Consider the following 14,522-nt stretch of genomic DNA (forward strand, 5'->3'; position numbering starts at 1 on the left):
CCCACGGCAGGACAATCGCAAAGTTGGACTCGTTCACCTACCCGCCCCGTCAATTTAAACTCATTAATTTGAGATCTACTAGGCATGCAGTTTATCTCGACCGCTCACATCTCTACCTGGACTTGCAGCACGCCATCACCTTGCATTTGAATTCTTGTAGTCAAAGAGTGCCAAGAGGTACCTACTCCAACCCCCACACCTAGGTACCTACCTACCTTAAATGGAGGACCGCCGACTTGGCCTGCAAAACAAGCACGTCTTCCGTGCTTTTTCTAGTTTAGTTGAAGAAACACAATTACAATCAGAGATCCATCCCTTTAATCAGCCCTAAAGACTGGCGTAAATGAGGCGACGCGAGAAAATTTGCCTTTACACGACTAATATTCGTGGACAAAACTAAGGATCAAATCTCACCCCATTAATAAAGGTATGCGTTGGTTCAAATACCTGTTTTCCAGGTCCCCCCTCCCCATCCAATAACTCCTTTTAAAAATAAGGTACACATTATGCTATTTCTGCTTTATTTCATTGTACACATCGTAGACGAAATGATGGCAGTTGCTATAAACTTTATTGTATCTCCAATGTAAGCAGCTGTGACACCAATCCTCGCCTAAATTAATTTCAAGCAAGTAAATATTAATAAGTTCCTCTCAAATTATTGAAATACCGGAGGTGGGGATAAACAAAATGCCATGTATGGGATAAAATACATACCAATATCATAAATATCTTCATAGCTAAGTTTCCTAGTCGGACCGGCCCATTTATATGTGTTGGGCTGTGCTAATGGTTTATCGATATCTTCTTTCTTATCATAATAATGATTGGCCTTCCAAGGTCTGTTTCGAGAATGTTGGACTGTTTTAGAGCCCAGCTTTCCCTCCCATCTTTCACCTTGCCTTGGCGCTTGCATATGAAATGTATCCGCAACAAAATCGCAATTATTCTCGTCCTCGCATTTGACGTGTCCGACTATCAGCCGCATATGATATTCAAACGGGTTATAAGGCTTTGGAGGAAATTTTTCGTAAATGGCATAAGATTGTTCCCCAGTCAAGTCCAGTTTAACATGAGCTTTTTGGGCGAGACTGTTGACAATCTTAAAGTTCTCAGTGTGTGCGGCAACTGAAAGCTGAGTCAGGAAGACTGAGATTACAAGAAACAGGGGCAACATGATGGATTTGATAAAGGCCAGGAAGGCAGGAGTAGGTTGATAAATATCAAAAAGGGGATTTGGGCACGAAGGGGAGATCCTTGGACTTCAACTTGATGATCGTTAACAATTTTTTTAGGTTTGCATCAAGGAGAAAGCGCACCCTTTATACATCGATCCGGTTGGCATTTTCCATCTAGCCTTTTACAGTTAGTATTGCAAGCTTCCATGTATGTATTTATCCGCATGAGGGCTAATCTTAAATTCTTGGCCCGGTGCGTAGTTTATCATTCCTGCATTTCTTCATGTAATGACCAACGCCTGTAACCTATGTCGGGGCACTATCTCTATGGGCACTGTGTGGCTTCGGTTGATTACTTCTGTAAAGCGTTGCTCAAAACCAATTTCAGGTCGACATGACCCGTGAATGCGAAGGGATCGCCCCATATCACAAGCTTGGCCCATGAACAAAGGCTACATCAACGTTATATGTCAATTGCAAGAACAGATTCTTGACAGAGCATCAGAATTTCTACACCTTCCCCCGTCTTAAGATCATATTGGCACTAAAAACAATATTTTGTGTTTATCAGAGGTGCCAAAACTCCTTTCCAACACCAATGATTTGTGAGAAAGGAATCTGCATCCAGCATGATAGATCTAGGCCCGAGTCAGGGAATACATGGACATACCCAAGCCTTTATGCACGGAGAGGAGGCCGACGACGCCGGGACTAGAATCCATCGCCCATGATGTCAGAGACCCCATCTGCATAAAGGGGCCTTTTGCACCACTTTACTGTGCGATTGGTATTTGGAAGCCACACAACGTTCGAAATTTAGTTAGTGGTACGATTGCTATATATCTTCCAAGCTTTTGGACTGCCACAAACGTGTACCGTGTACTGAACCGATATTTTAGTTTGAGTTGCGAGGTTGATCAATGCCATAATTAGAGTCAAGTGCTTATGGCTTTGACTAGACGTGATGAATGTAGTCATCGTCTGAGATTGCCCAGCTATCGTCAGGTCCTGTCTGGATACGACCGGGGGTCATTTGGATCAACGAGGTAAATTTTAGTGGTTATTACTTTTACAATTTGCATTTTTTGTGCTGCCTTTAACGGTTTGGCTTTAGGAACTCGTCATGATATAACTGTCGCGAGCTTTGGTGTTCATGGTGACAGCGCCAGCATCCCTTTGTACCGTCATATGATCTGGCCGTTGTGAAACAATTGCTGTCTTTTGGATCATGCGCGCGCGTGGTCTCAGGTAGGGCCGCTGACGAGATATTTATAATTGTGCCCGGGCTAGAAAGCAGCCAACTTGCCGTAATGTTGTATTGCGACAACCAATATCACGTACGTGCCTACGTGGTATCTGCGAGAACTGGTAATACTGTTACCATCCGGTCATCTCATACTAGTTTGTGTTTTCCTGAATCCCAGCGTTCAAACAAAAGGTTTACGGTCCATGCCGTTCCCCAGAGACATCACCGTTGAGGTCGTCATGAATCCTCCTGGCCAGATGAACGTGAGTTCAACTCTGGAAGGGCTGCAGACGGAGGAACAGCAACGTCTGTTTGACACAATTTCCCAGGTGCCTCGACGTTAAATTTAACGTACTTCCTTACTGTTTTGTCTGGGTTGGCAGACTTCAGTCGATCTAGATGAGGATTTCGCGGCACCTGGCAAGCGACATCAATGGTGAGGAAAGACCTGCGGGAGAAACAAGGCGGCGGGCGTGATTGGAGCCCCCATATCCTTTACTGACGACAATTGGGCTTCTGGGAGCTTCATGCGCTAGTTTTTCACAGCAAGACTGAGGAAGTAGGAACGGATGCAGGCTATACACTTACTACCAAATGCCTTTGACAAGTCGGATCTTGTCAAGCCACGCGGGATGGAGAGAGTAATAGAGCATTGGTGCGAAAGCCTGAAAAATCTGGTGGACTGTGGTCCCTTCCAAGCGATGGCAAATAGGAATTTCGAAGGTTCAACCACCAGTTGAGGGCAGGTACCGCAAGCTTGAATGCAGCCCGTGGGAAATATCGGGCACATGGATTGATCATATGGCTATTGTATCTGATTGCAAGGTCTGTTTAACCTCCTATGTGATGCCAGATGAAGTTTTGCCGCTCCCGATAGCTCACATTCGAAGGCCGGGAAATATCCTGCACGCACACTGAAGAGTAGCCCGTCAAGTTAGTCATACTTTGAAATGGATCCTGTCGCACATGGAACTTGTATCAAAACTTTTGGAGGTTTCTGGAGGGCGCCGTAATGCATTGTGACCAAGACAGTAATGGCTGCCAGCTCTGTAAGTACCAGTCTCGGCGGCTCCCTTTTGGGGTCCATTATAGTAAAGGAGAATCCGAATAAGTGCTGACACACAACTGCTAGGCCCGTTTGGTGATACTAGAATGAGGCTTATAAAAAGGGAAGGGGCTTCTGACCACGGACCCTTTAATAGAGGTAGTCGCCCCAAGCCTGCGTACATTAAAGGATGTAGCAACCAGTTGGACCTGAAAGCGCAAGGTGTGGTGGTCAGGACAGATGGATTAGCTTGGTGCCGCTGGTATATTTCTTTACATGCCGGAGAGCTTAACTGTCTAGTAATCCAAGCCCGTCCCCTTCCACCCAGTCTGCGAGGCCACACCAGCGTTTGCTGTGGATGGCTTTTTTTTGAACACCAATCTTTTCAGCAAGGAGCAAAGTGACAATCCCTCAACAAGCCGCCACCCCGGTCCTCGACGCACTTTCCGACTGACGAGCTGACATTCTCACCACATACACCTCCCGAAGCGGACACAGCTCCGCGGTTTCTGGCCGACGTCCCGGTATTGAGAGGACGGTCCCGCCTTGTGTCGAAAATGCCTCCTTTTGCTGCTGTACTCCCAGCAATGTCGTCTCTACCTTCTCTTCCGGGTCCCACGGCTAGCTGTTGCCGTGATTTTCCGCGATGTGCTTTTTGCCAATCGCTTCATAACGGGCTTGGACAGTCGGGGACACGTGATCAATGAGCCTGTACTGCGAAAGACTGCGAGCTGCTACTGGCAATAGGTTGGTTCGGGATCCGAGGCAACGGCGAGAGGCCGCCCTTCCCTTCCCATTGGATGGCGAAGGTATAAAATCTGAGCGTGGAAGTCTGCTGGGAGCAGTTGTGTCGTTGGTCAGGTGACGATTGGTGGGGGAAAAGGCAATCTGTTGGTCTCGTGGATGAAAAAAAGTGGCTGGTAATTTGCATCGCTGGGAGGATAAAGCAAGTAATGCGAGAATTAAGAATTGTTTATTTACAGTTCTGTTCACCTGAGGGGACATTGAGTTTCGGAGAGAGAAAGTAAAGTTTGCCCCTGCTTGTACCTGCAATCAAGTCCAGCCTTGCGCGAGCTGGCCTGCAGAAACTCGTCAGGTGAGGGTTGCTGAGCGGTGGAGTCCGTATAGGAGAACGCGCCCCACTTGTCTTTGTGTCGTCAACTTATCCACAACCCTGCCCTGTTGGTGGAGCCAGGTTTACGGCGTCGGCATAGAAAGGTAGAATTAATGGCACAGCAGTGGTTGACGTAGATGATGGGGGTTGTGCCGATGTCGTACTTCTGCAGCATTATACGGCTTCCACAGGCACTATCTCTGCCATAAGGGCTGTCTCTCTCTTCCGCTGACCGAGCCGGGGACGACATTCTTTGCCCAACGCTATCTCTCCCGCTTTCAGTTTGGGATCACTCATCATATTTATTAGTCTCCTCTGTCAGACCCGCCTGGCGATTTTAGTGGTGATCACATCACATAAGCATCGTATTCTAGACAGACGAGGTTATTCCACCTTCAACCAAGGTTGACTGTGCCTCGCGAGGCTGAAGGTTTTCGACAGAAGGTGCATGATGGGAAAGTGACAGGCAAACCAAAATATTGCGTCATTGTAAAAATGATCGAATGAAATTTTGGACTGGTACTCGCGAGGCTCCAGCCATATGTGGGCTGGGTCCTGGCCAGTTCGAGCTCGACTGACGTCGAAAGAAGCCAGAAATTGTCCAAGCAACCTCATTGGTTGGGCAAACCACACTCCACACCGAGGAAGACTAATTCATCGGTCAACCCTTGTAATTGGAAAGAAAGGAAGCTTGCCACAGATATACAAATATTGATATTTAACTAACTTCTCTGCTGCAGGAAAGTTGCAGGTTATACACCGAGTTCCCATGCTCATACGCAGTTAATCCCCGTGTGCAAGGTAAACAAACTACTGCCCAGCCTCCTCTTTCGTGGGTATAAAGGAGTCGCTGGCTGCCCTTTTTCGCATTCTCAATTTTCCCTCACTTCATCTCTCGAACATAACTCTTTAGCAAAGCTCTGTCCAAGTTGCCAGACTCCAGAAACTGTTATACTGCACAACTTTTGCCTCTTTTGAGTAACCTACCTACCTTGACTTTGATTCAAGACATACACCTTTCCAGTTCTCCAGTTTCTTCGCAAGCAATGGAGCATCTACTTTATTTGCTGGAGGGTAATTCGGAGCCCGCCGATTCCCAACAGAGCACAAGTATCGGCAATGGTACACTCTACGGACCAAACGCGTCTCGATGCGCGAGTATAGAGAACCATACGGTTTACAAGCGCGTCCAGGAACTTTGCCTGCCACCATTCTTCACCCGCAAGATCGACTACGAGGAGACCGGTACCATCAGACCCGAAAGACCCGAGTTTCGAAAAATCGAGCGCCTGCCATCCAATGAATATTGGGTGAACACGATACTGAAGATTTCCAAAGCGATCCTACGCCACCCATCGGCCAAGTATACCCGCGGCAACCCACCGGTCGAGAGCTCGCCATCATTCGTCCTACCATTCTACAGCGGTTACGATACGCACGAGACTGGCCAGCTACTGGACCAAGCGATGGATCGACTCATCGGAGATCGCCCAGACGACTTTTTCAGCAGCGCGATGAGCCAGGCCATGTGCAACGCCAGAGTCACCATGCGTGGAGTTTCGGCCATCCTGTACCAGCACGAGATGATCAACGACATCTGCAAGACGGAGCTCCCCAAGTACACGGCCGAACCACCGCCGCCATCATGGGATGCGGAATGGTGCCCCACTTCAAGGCTCGACGAGATCGCCCTCCGGATCGAGGAATCGCCGCTTTTAAATTCCCGATGCAAGCTCTTACCCAAGGTGATGGAAATTGCACTCTCGCACATGCTGCTCCAAGATTACGAGGTCGATGGGGAGGTAGAAATTCCCGCCGAGTCCGATTTTATCACTGAGAACATGGGCTACCTCATTCCCGTCGAGTCCGGCGTCATCCCTGAGGACATGGGCCACCTCCACCAGCTCCTGGACGACGCCATCGCCTTCGCCAGGACCTTTCCCTACGCCACCATCGAAGCCCGACATCTATCCACCGGATTCGCCACATTCGTCATGGAGATCAACAGGTTCTGCACCGAGACGTGGTACCATGCCACCGTCATATTCGAGGATGTCCTGCACATGTTTTTTGCGATGAGGACGGCCATCTACGGCGGCCGGCGCCGACCAATCGTCAGAGATTTAATCATCGCAGCAACTGCCAGCGGAGCCGGCGAGGACGAGGAGACCGATCCGGGCGTCACCAACCCGGAGAGGGCGATGAGGGCGAGAATTGCGCTCCAGCGAAGGTTGTCGGTCGATTTTAACGTTATGGCGGACTTTATCATCGAGGATGACGTGCTCCATCATTTGGTGTTGGACGTCATCGAGGGAGTTGCCAACATGATGTCCCTCCCCATCAACGCGAGCGACATCAACCCTGGACCGAGGAAGCTGCTCGAGACTGGACCCGAGGATACCGACAATGACTTGCGCAAGGCCGACTTGGATAATGTTTCCATCAAGCCCGCGGAACTTTTATCTCTTTGGGAGCTCTGGTGATTTGATTGTAAGGCTGGCGAGGTTTGGATGAGGATTTGATTTGATTGGTTGGACAGTGGTTTGTACTCAACGTCTGGTGTTTGGTTCGGTTTGGTTTGGGGTTTTCTTCTCTGTGGTATATCTGGGCTGTCGGAGTTGACTGGTTCTGGTGCTCGTCTATGGGTTTTCTGTACCGTTTTATTGTTTTGGGATTCTTTTCAACTAGGATCGGGGAATAAAGACGTTGATGAATATTGATATACATGCACTTGTGCACACCTTGCATTCTTCTGTACCCATACCATGGATGATCTTCTCCAGCGGCCAGAATGTGAGTGTCGTGGGTACATTGCTGAGCTGTCCGGTGTAGCCTTCCGAATCGATACAGGAATCCTTCGGTATGTAGGTAAACAAATGGGTTATTCCTATCGGCATTTCTTGTCGCCTGGCCAGACAAACCACGTAGCAGCAATAACCTCGGTTTGACATGTACTCTCTATTGGAAGAAGGAACGGGTGACAACACACGGGAAGGCCCTATCTTCCGGTGACAAAGTAGACAAAATTCCCCGGATGGCAAGCGGTATGACATCGTGCACCTTCTCCAGTGCGACTTTGAAGCACTCGTACCTGCCTCAACAAAGACCGTCTCCATCTTCGCGGACGCGAAGCAGTCTGCGAATCAATCCTCAGGGGAAGCGCGGCGACAGGCAATGAGGTTAGCGTCACTTGCACGAGAACATCGGCTTCAAGCCCCGCAAAGGCATCATCAGTCACGCTGCGCCCGCTCCCTACGGTCAGGGAGGCGCCGGGGGATTTGCATCACCACCAAATCTTTGTCATTCGGCACAGAACGGGCGACGACGGCAGCGACTGCATGTCCAGTGCCAAATCCCAGTAAGGGATAGCGCCCGAGCAGCCGTAGTGCAGGCATAGGTGGTATTCGAAGGCGGCAATGAAGCGGGAGCTTCATGTCAAGAAAAAATGGCTCCCAGTGCGGTGGTGATTTCTGGGTGTGGGATCATTTGTACTGGTTAAAAGGCGCGACATTTTTGATGAGAATATACTATTTTTGGAAAATGTGGTTAAGTTCACATGCAAAACTCATCATAGGCTGTTCCTCTTCCATGCAAAAGCGATGGCGTCCTGGGTCATGCAGGCAACGTATAGCGACGGACCTTCTTCCCCTCCCCCACGAAACAGCTTGCGCCATTCGCGGCAATGACAAGGCTTAATTATTACGCTTGACGAAGGACTGAGGGTGTGTCGATGCTACCTTGACATGTCAGCATTTTCAAACACAGTCAGACTTTGACACATGTGCACAGTCCAGTCATGATCGATGATCGGCTTACGTGCGTCGCCGCCGGCAGCATCGGCTTTGTACTCGAGAATAGCCAAAAAAATAACTAATAGTAATAATAATAGTGCAGCCTAGAATGAAGATGGCGGGGAATGCCGAACATGACCGCGAAGCAGGCCCCGAACTCCCGACAGATTTGTCGTATGCTGTGGTGCGCCAACCGTCGTCGCTGTTCAGATCGTCTGCATCGGCTTTTGCGTTTGTAGTCCACGCTGCCTTGTGAGGGGATTTGATGATGATGAGATCATTGTCGGCGTTGGCTTGTGCCATATTGAACAAAGAAGAAAGAGATGGACAAAAAAGAAAAGAGCAAAGACTAGTTTTTGGCAGGAACGCGCGGTAAAATGATAGATCCCAGCGGGGCATCGACCGCCGCTACCCAGCCAAGTTTTTTGCCGTCTTGGCATTCTACGCTGGTTGGCCATCACCGAAGGTAAATAGCAAGCTTCACGATGTGTCTGCAGAGACTAATTGCTTGGATGGTGCATATATCCAAACGTTCAGTCAGTAATTTGTACTATATTCCCCTCTAGGGGCCTTGATCTTGTACTGTATCCAAGTAAGCTACTTTACATGATGAAAGAAATAGAAATCAAGATTATGTAGTGTGTGTGCAACTTTTGTTTTCGCCAAAGAAAAAAAGGGTTCAAAATCGTGCTTGGAGTCAAACCAAGCAAACACCAGAAGAAGAAAAGGGCGAGTAGAAAAAGACCTCATCGGCACCGGACGTTTGGGATACAACAAAAAAGAAACCAAAACTCCCGCTGCACGCTTCCCAAGAAAAAAGCAGACACACGTTATCATCATCCATCATCATAAACTAATGTCCAACTGACCACCCTTCTGCACCCGCACATTACTACCGATGCGGGGGTTTCGAATGCTCAGCTCGACGGCATCAGCGCTAAAGTGCCGCGACAGTCTGCCGCCTCGCGTCGCCGTCCTCTCGAATCCCGGGTTGCCGGCTACGGCAGGGACAGCTCCGCCCGGGCCGCCGTGGCAGGCTGTCGACCCAGACATGACACCGGCGGACCGAGCGCGATCCAAGGAACCGCCGTCGACGCCGACAAGATGGACGCTGTTTGAATCGATGATGCGGAAGAAGGTGAGCACCCTGCGGAGGACCGGGCGGCGCGACGAAGCCACCTCGAGCTCCTCGCGCAGGATCTTGTGGCTGGTGGAGAAGTAGATGACCGCGTTCCAGACGCCCTGCAGCGGCAGGACGGCGGCGCTAGCCAGGTTCAGACCGTACGAGGCCTGCTCCGGGTAGACGAGGTTGTAGACGCGGTTGATGCTGCTGGGTGTCCAGGTGACGAGCACCGAGATGGCAAATACAAACGACGTCCGCAGGTATGCAAGTTTGACGGGGTCCATGTGGCGGAGCTTGGCTGTGAAGCGGTGGCCCGAAGACTGGACACGAGTGAGCACCGAGGGACGTGACGTGCTGCGTCTTTGCGGACGATGTGAGGCGGTGATGACTGAGGTCGTGGAGTAGGTTTGAGGTTGCGAAGGAGGGTTACTTCTGTGGGTTGCCGCGCTAGAAGCCGTTGCTTGTCTCTTGGTGGTGGGAGATGCGGGTGGCGGTATTGGGAAAATGGCGTTTGGGATGTTTGCATAGTGGCAGTTTGGGTTGCCGCAAGGGCTCAAGGGTCGTGGCAAAGATTCAGAGTTTGCAACGTTGTCCTGATTATCACTGGCGTTGACATTTGTTTGGGAGGGCCCGCTGCCATTGCAGGCCTCGAGGTCAAAGGGAAAGGTCGCTGTGCTGACCCACGGATGATAGCAGGGTGGTGGAGTCAAGGTTGTGTTTGAGTTTGAGTTCCAGTTGTTGGGCGGTGTCGGGGGTGGCGTGATCGAGTGTGTTGTGTGCGCGTCACAGCAGTGATCCACGCTGGTGACCTGGACTTCGGTGGTCACCGTGCCGTAGTAGCTTCCATGTCCGGTCAGGTTCTAGGTGAAGTTTATTTTAGCATGATGTCGGTGCACCGAACCGGCTTCATCCATCGAAGCTAAGACCAGGCTAGTGCTGTCAAAGCTGCCAGCCGATGGGACGGCCCGTCCGATAAAAATGTATGAGACAAGAACCAGCTTACCTTCTCAGCAGAGTCACGTACGTCGGATGTAGATGTCTCCTTGCCAGGGTTGCTGAGCGTCAGGTTGCGCAGCTGGTTGCGTTGATGAAAGACCTGGTAGCCCACGGCCACGTATATGACTGCTGAGAGAAAGATGCAAACCCATATTGGGAGGTAGTAAGTCCAGATGCGGAGTTGGTTGAAATTGTTGTCAATCCAGCACCACAGCTGTATTCAAGACATCAGTTAGCAAATTTTAGTCGTCATTGACAGCGAAGATAGAGCTACTCACGATCGCATCGCCATAGATGTAAGCGCCGCCGGGCCTGTAAAACAAGCATATGAAAGCAGGCACAGCTGGCACACCAAAGCAAATCGCACAGTATATCCATAGATGCTTGCGAAAGCTAGTTGGGTTTGTGGACCAAAAGAAGACCAGGTAGACGTTGATGGCCATCGCAAAAGACCACCAGGGGTCAGACTGCATGAACCTAATATCGTATCAACATGAATATGTTAGGATCACTGCTGCCCAGATTTGATGCAATTCGCTTCATCAGCAAGCCGAGTCAAGCTAGCAAGCACTTACATCTCAAACAGAAAAGCCTGGGTCTGGCACAGCGGTGAAGTCTCGCCTTGCTCAATGCCCTCCAAGGCGATCAGACTGGCAACGCAAGCGCCGACATTGGCAATCGACGCAAACAAGATGAATGTATTCGGTACCGTTCTGATTCGTTTCGAGGCGTAGAAAGTCACAAAAATCATCGACACACCGATCAACGACAGCGCCCCACCCACCCTCTCCAACGTCGACAGTATGTATCGTTGGTCTTTGTCAAACGCCATCATTGTCGAGTCCGCCGCAGTTTCGCGCTGCCCCGAGATGGGGTTGAAAACTTCCATGGTGAAAAAGGGGCGGAGGGAAACAAAAATACGACTTCGGGTGTGTGGGCTGGTGATATATACCGATAAACGATATAAGGCCCACGAATAGTTGGCAGGGCTCGTTCCTGTGCCCGATTTAGACGGCGGCGCGGGGTGGGAACGGTTGGGGCTGAAAGAAAGCTAGGATTAATCTAGGATGGAGAGCAACAACCACACAAAAGGTGTGGGTGCGGCGTGGGTAGTGGTGTGCTGCTCTGATGGTTGCGTAGTAATCGGGCGTCTGAGTTGCAGAATGCTTCCGGTGAAGACTGCGCTTGTGTGGAGGAGCTAATACTGGGGTGCGATCGTCGACGGGTGGTAAGCTTCAAACCTGGGGGAGGTGGAGTGGGGGCTGGCTCGAGTCCGCTTCGCTCATGAATGCTTGATCTTTTGTCGGGATAAGTTGACAGGGATGTGTCCCGAAATCACTACTCGGCGCCGTATTGGGCAAGCGCAGGCAATGCAAGGTGACTGGTCGGCCGTGGTTGACCAGGCCAAGCAATGACGGAGTTGATTAATCTCGTGTGCTTTGTCGTTCGGCCGTTTGATTCAACCCTGTTGGTTATCGGGAAGGGGAAGAGAAGACACTTCGTCAACGGCGCCACGTGCAGGGGGGAGGCTAGTGTCCGGAAGTAAAAGAGAGGCGTCGGTTAGCGGATCCCAAATGGTGGGATGGTTGGTTGAGAGGGTGTGCAGCCCCTTGCAACTCAACGCAGGTCCGCGAAAACGCCTGGGAAAACAATACATACCCGTCTTGAAAACAAACTGGAGCTCTAAATTCAGCTTGCCGAGACGGGACTTCCTCGCCTAATACTGGCAGCTTGCATCAGTCGTCAAAAGTAGTAGCCTATCGATGATTTGTTGGACGGCGATGTCGATGCAGCTGTCGAGAAATCGTGACCTGGTTTGTCAGGTCAAGCTCAGTGTGCTCGAGCAACGCACCGCAGGTGACTTGTTCGATATTCCTGCCGTTGCTATACTTGTTGTGTGAGTACCAAACAGAACAAAAATGAAAGGAAACGATAATGGCGGGCGACGTGGGCGGTCACGCCAAGTGGTGAGGGCGGAAGGACAGGAAAAGCGGGCGAGAAAATGTGTGGAGAGAAGAACGGTGGTGCTCCAACGGGTACGCCCTGCTGGTTCTCTATTCACTTCGCTGGGCGCCGATGTGCGTGTGAAGCGGGCAGCCGTGGACCCCGTGTCCTCGAGTGTGTGGTGACACAGGTTACAGGCGTCAGATTGAAGCTGGCCTTTCTCATTTAACCCGCATCGGGATCGAGCAATACAATTGCGGTGAAGGACGAAGAGCCAAGGAAGACTCGGGAACATTTGTCCTTGATGGTCTCTTGAGGGACGTGGCGAACTTTGCACCCTTCTGCTCGCCTTGATCAACGGATCACATTAATACCCCCCAAAGAGTATCGACCTCTCGGGATACCTTGACCAGGCAAAGTTTCGAGAGACGGCCTTCGCGTCTATCAGTAGCAAATTAGTTGATAATGTCTTTGTGTAGCCCGCTGGGAAGGCGGATCATCGCCTTGAGTAGAGTGGTTGTATCTCCGGCACAGAATACGTGCAGGGGACTTGACTTGAACACGAAGGCGTGTCGCTGAGACCAGTGTCTCGTTCTGATGGGAGGCCCCAGCTTTACACTCCTAGAGGCACCTTTGCAACGGCCCTGGGATGGAGTGGCGGATGTTCTTTCCAATATCGGTGTTGTGCAGGTCGTGCACTTGTTGGCGTTATCAAGGTCTTTCAAGTCCAGGAAGGGAAAGCAGGTCATTTGGAATGATGATCATTGCCTTGTGGCACGTCGCAGTGCTGCCGGCGCGTGGCAGGTCGCTGTGCAAGGGAAATTAGAGATAACATTGGCCAGCAGGGAAGACCTTGTTCACCAGATGTCAAAAAAAGAATGACATCGGGATTGACAGGACAACTTCAGAATGGGTAAATGTGGAAGTGATCTGCCGCTTTCTGCGGTTGGGAACTTGCAGGCAATCAAAAATTTCGATATTGGTGTCATTAGTAGGTGCCTGACCCTGGATATTAACTGACTGAGCAAAACATTGAGCGCAACTAGCAAACTTTCTCCGGTCCATTCTAATCGCTGGCATCAAAGTAAGTCAGGTGGTCTATCCTCCCCCGCATCAAGGGGGCGCCTCGATGGGGCGTGGCTTGCTGATGATTGTTTCTACCACGGGCCCTAGAAAAGCATCTAACGCGGTCGAGACCCGGATCGACTCATGGATACCGCATTGGTGCTCAACACTTGTTGTGCCTGGCTTTTACTGGAGGAGACGAAGACGGTGTGGAATTAAGCTGCAGCCTCGAATCCAGGGTGATTAACAAGGTTTTGATGATTATGTAAAACTTGTCCGGAGAAAGAAAAAAAGACAAAGCGAAGGAGGAACAAAAAGGTTGGTGGCGACACTCAATTGCCGAGTAACAGTGACGAATGAATGGCGATGTGCTCTCCTGCAAACAAAAGGGGTCGGCTTCCGATCACCCAAAGACAAACATAGAAAAGCTCGAGGTACTCCGGTCACTACCGGCTGCAGCATCCGACATATGTCTTCATGGTAAGGGAAACAAAGGCAAACAAACATTCGGTTGTCAAAGACAAGAAGAGACTGGACGGCAAGGACGGCAATTATCAGCGCTCGGTTGGGGAAAATAAGCTTGGTGGGGCTTGGGTGGAGTTGCTTGTTTGCTGTGGTGTTCCACCTCCAAATTGCTTACTTGACGTGGCACTTGCCATCCACCACCAGTACACTGAAAAACTGCTCTGGTACTGGGAGTAGTTCTAACTGTAACCTCTCCTTCCTGGGCGGGTGCTCAACTATCTTGAAAGCCATTTCCCTCTTCAATCCCAGCTGCAGGCTGTTCTCTCCGCGCTGCTCTAGTCTCGCATCGCGCTTGACAACTTCCGAGCAAAAGATGCTGCTTCTCCTAATTGCACGAATGGCAACCTTTCTGCCGCTGTTTCGCTCAACCAGGGAGTCCGTCCCGTGTTTTGCATCCGAGCGCGTCTTGGTTGAGCTGACATGGTGCTGAAGAAATTTGTTTTCGTCTTTTCGTGGGTGCTTGCATTCCGTGTTGCTGCCAAGCATTCAACATTG

The 14,522-nt window shown here is 50.4% G+C and overlaps 5 protein-coding genes across 5 annotated transcripts; 2 read left to right on the plus strand and 3 right to left on the minus strand.

The window, feature by feature from the left end:
- Nucleotides 1-509: 509 nt before the first annotated feature.
- On the minus strand, nucleotides 510-1,177 carry PgNI_05392 (uncharacterized protein; the record flags this gene model as incomplete). Its single annotated transcript, XM_031125424.1, has 2 exons — nucleotides 510-613; nucleotides 718-1,177. The coding sequence occupies 2 exons, from the start codon at nucleotides 1,175-1,177 to the stop codon at nucleotides 510-512; spliced, it is 564 nt and encodes a 187-aa protein (XP_030982855.1).
- Nucleotides 1,178-5,629: 4,452 nt separating this feature from the next.
- On the plus strand, nucleotides 5,630-7,066 carry PgNI_05393 (uncharacterized protein; the record flags this gene model as incomplete). The annotated part of the gene is made up of 1 exon (XM_031125425.1): nucleotides 5,630-7,066. One exon carries the CDS (start codon nucleotides 5,630-5,632, stop codon nucleotides 7,064-7,066), a length of 1,437 nt encoding a protein of 478 aa, XP_030983147.1.
- Nucleotides 7,067-8,126: 1,060 nt separating this feature from the next.
- PgNI_05394 (uncharacterized protein) lies at nucleotides 8,127-8,677 on the minus strand (the record flags this gene model as incomplete). Its single annotated transcript, XM_031125426.1, has 3 exons — nucleotides 8,127-8,316; nucleotides 8,400-8,453; nucleotides 8,509-8,677. The coding sequence occupies 3 exons, from the start codon at nucleotides 8,675-8,677 to the stop codon at nucleotides 8,276-8,278; spliced, it is 264 nt and encodes an 87-aa protein (XP_030982856.1). The 3' UTR covers nucleotides 8,127-8,275.
- Nucleotides 8,678-8,867: 190 nt separating this feature from the next.
- PgNI_05395 (uncharacterized protein) lies at nucleotides 8,868-11,693 on the minus strand. The gene is made up of 4 exons (XM_031125427.1): nucleotides 11,069-11,693; nucleotides 10,772-10,970; nucleotides 10,501-10,707; nucleotides 8,868-10,357 (listed from the first exon to the last, which is right to left on the minus strand). The coding sequence occupies exons 1-4, from the start codon at nucleotides 11,380-11,382 to the stop codon at nucleotides 9,221-9,223; spliced, it is 1,857 nt and encodes a 618-aa protein (XP_030983148.1). The 5' UTR covers nucleotides 11,383-11,693; the 3' UTR covers nucleotides 8,868-9,220.
- Nucleotides 11,694-12,274: 581 nt separating this feature from the next.
- PgNI_05396 (uncharacterized protein) lies at nucleotides 12,275-12,791 on the plus strand (the record flags this gene model as incomplete). Its single annotated transcript, XM_031125428.1, is given in 3 exon segments — nucleotides 12,275-12,390; nucleotides 12,406-12,575; nucleotides 12,628-12,791. The coding sequence occupies 3 exon segments, from the start codon at nucleotides 12,275-12,277 to the stop codon at nucleotides 12,789-12,791; spliced, it is 450 nt and encodes a 149-aa protein (XP_030982857.1).
- Nucleotides 12,792-14,522: the final 1,731 nt, after the last annotated feature.

Source organism: Pyricularia grisea, chromosome I (genome assembly GCF_004355905.1).
Source record: "Pyricularia grisea strain NI907 chromosome I, whole genome shotgun sequence".
Classification (NCBI taxonomy): domain Eukaryota; kingdom Fungi; phylum Ascomycota; class Sordariomycetes; order Magnaporthales; family Pyriculariaceae; genus Pyricularia; species Pyricularia grisea.

Excerpts from the sequence above, each read along its gene's own strand:
- PgNI_05395 (XM_031125427.1), bottom strand. The coding sequence starts at position 11,382 with ATGGAAGTTTTCAACCCCATCTCGGGGCAGCGCGAAACTGCGGCGGAC. Across the intron at positions 10,708-10,771 it reads ACATCTATGGCGATGCGATC|CTGTGGTGCTGGATTGACAA; the intron begins GTGAGTAGCTCT and ends TCTTGAATACAG. Across the intron at positions 10,358-10,500 it reads TACGTGACTCTGCTGAGAAG|AACCTGACCGGACATGGAAG; the intron begins GTAAGCTGGTTC and ends AACTTCACCTAG.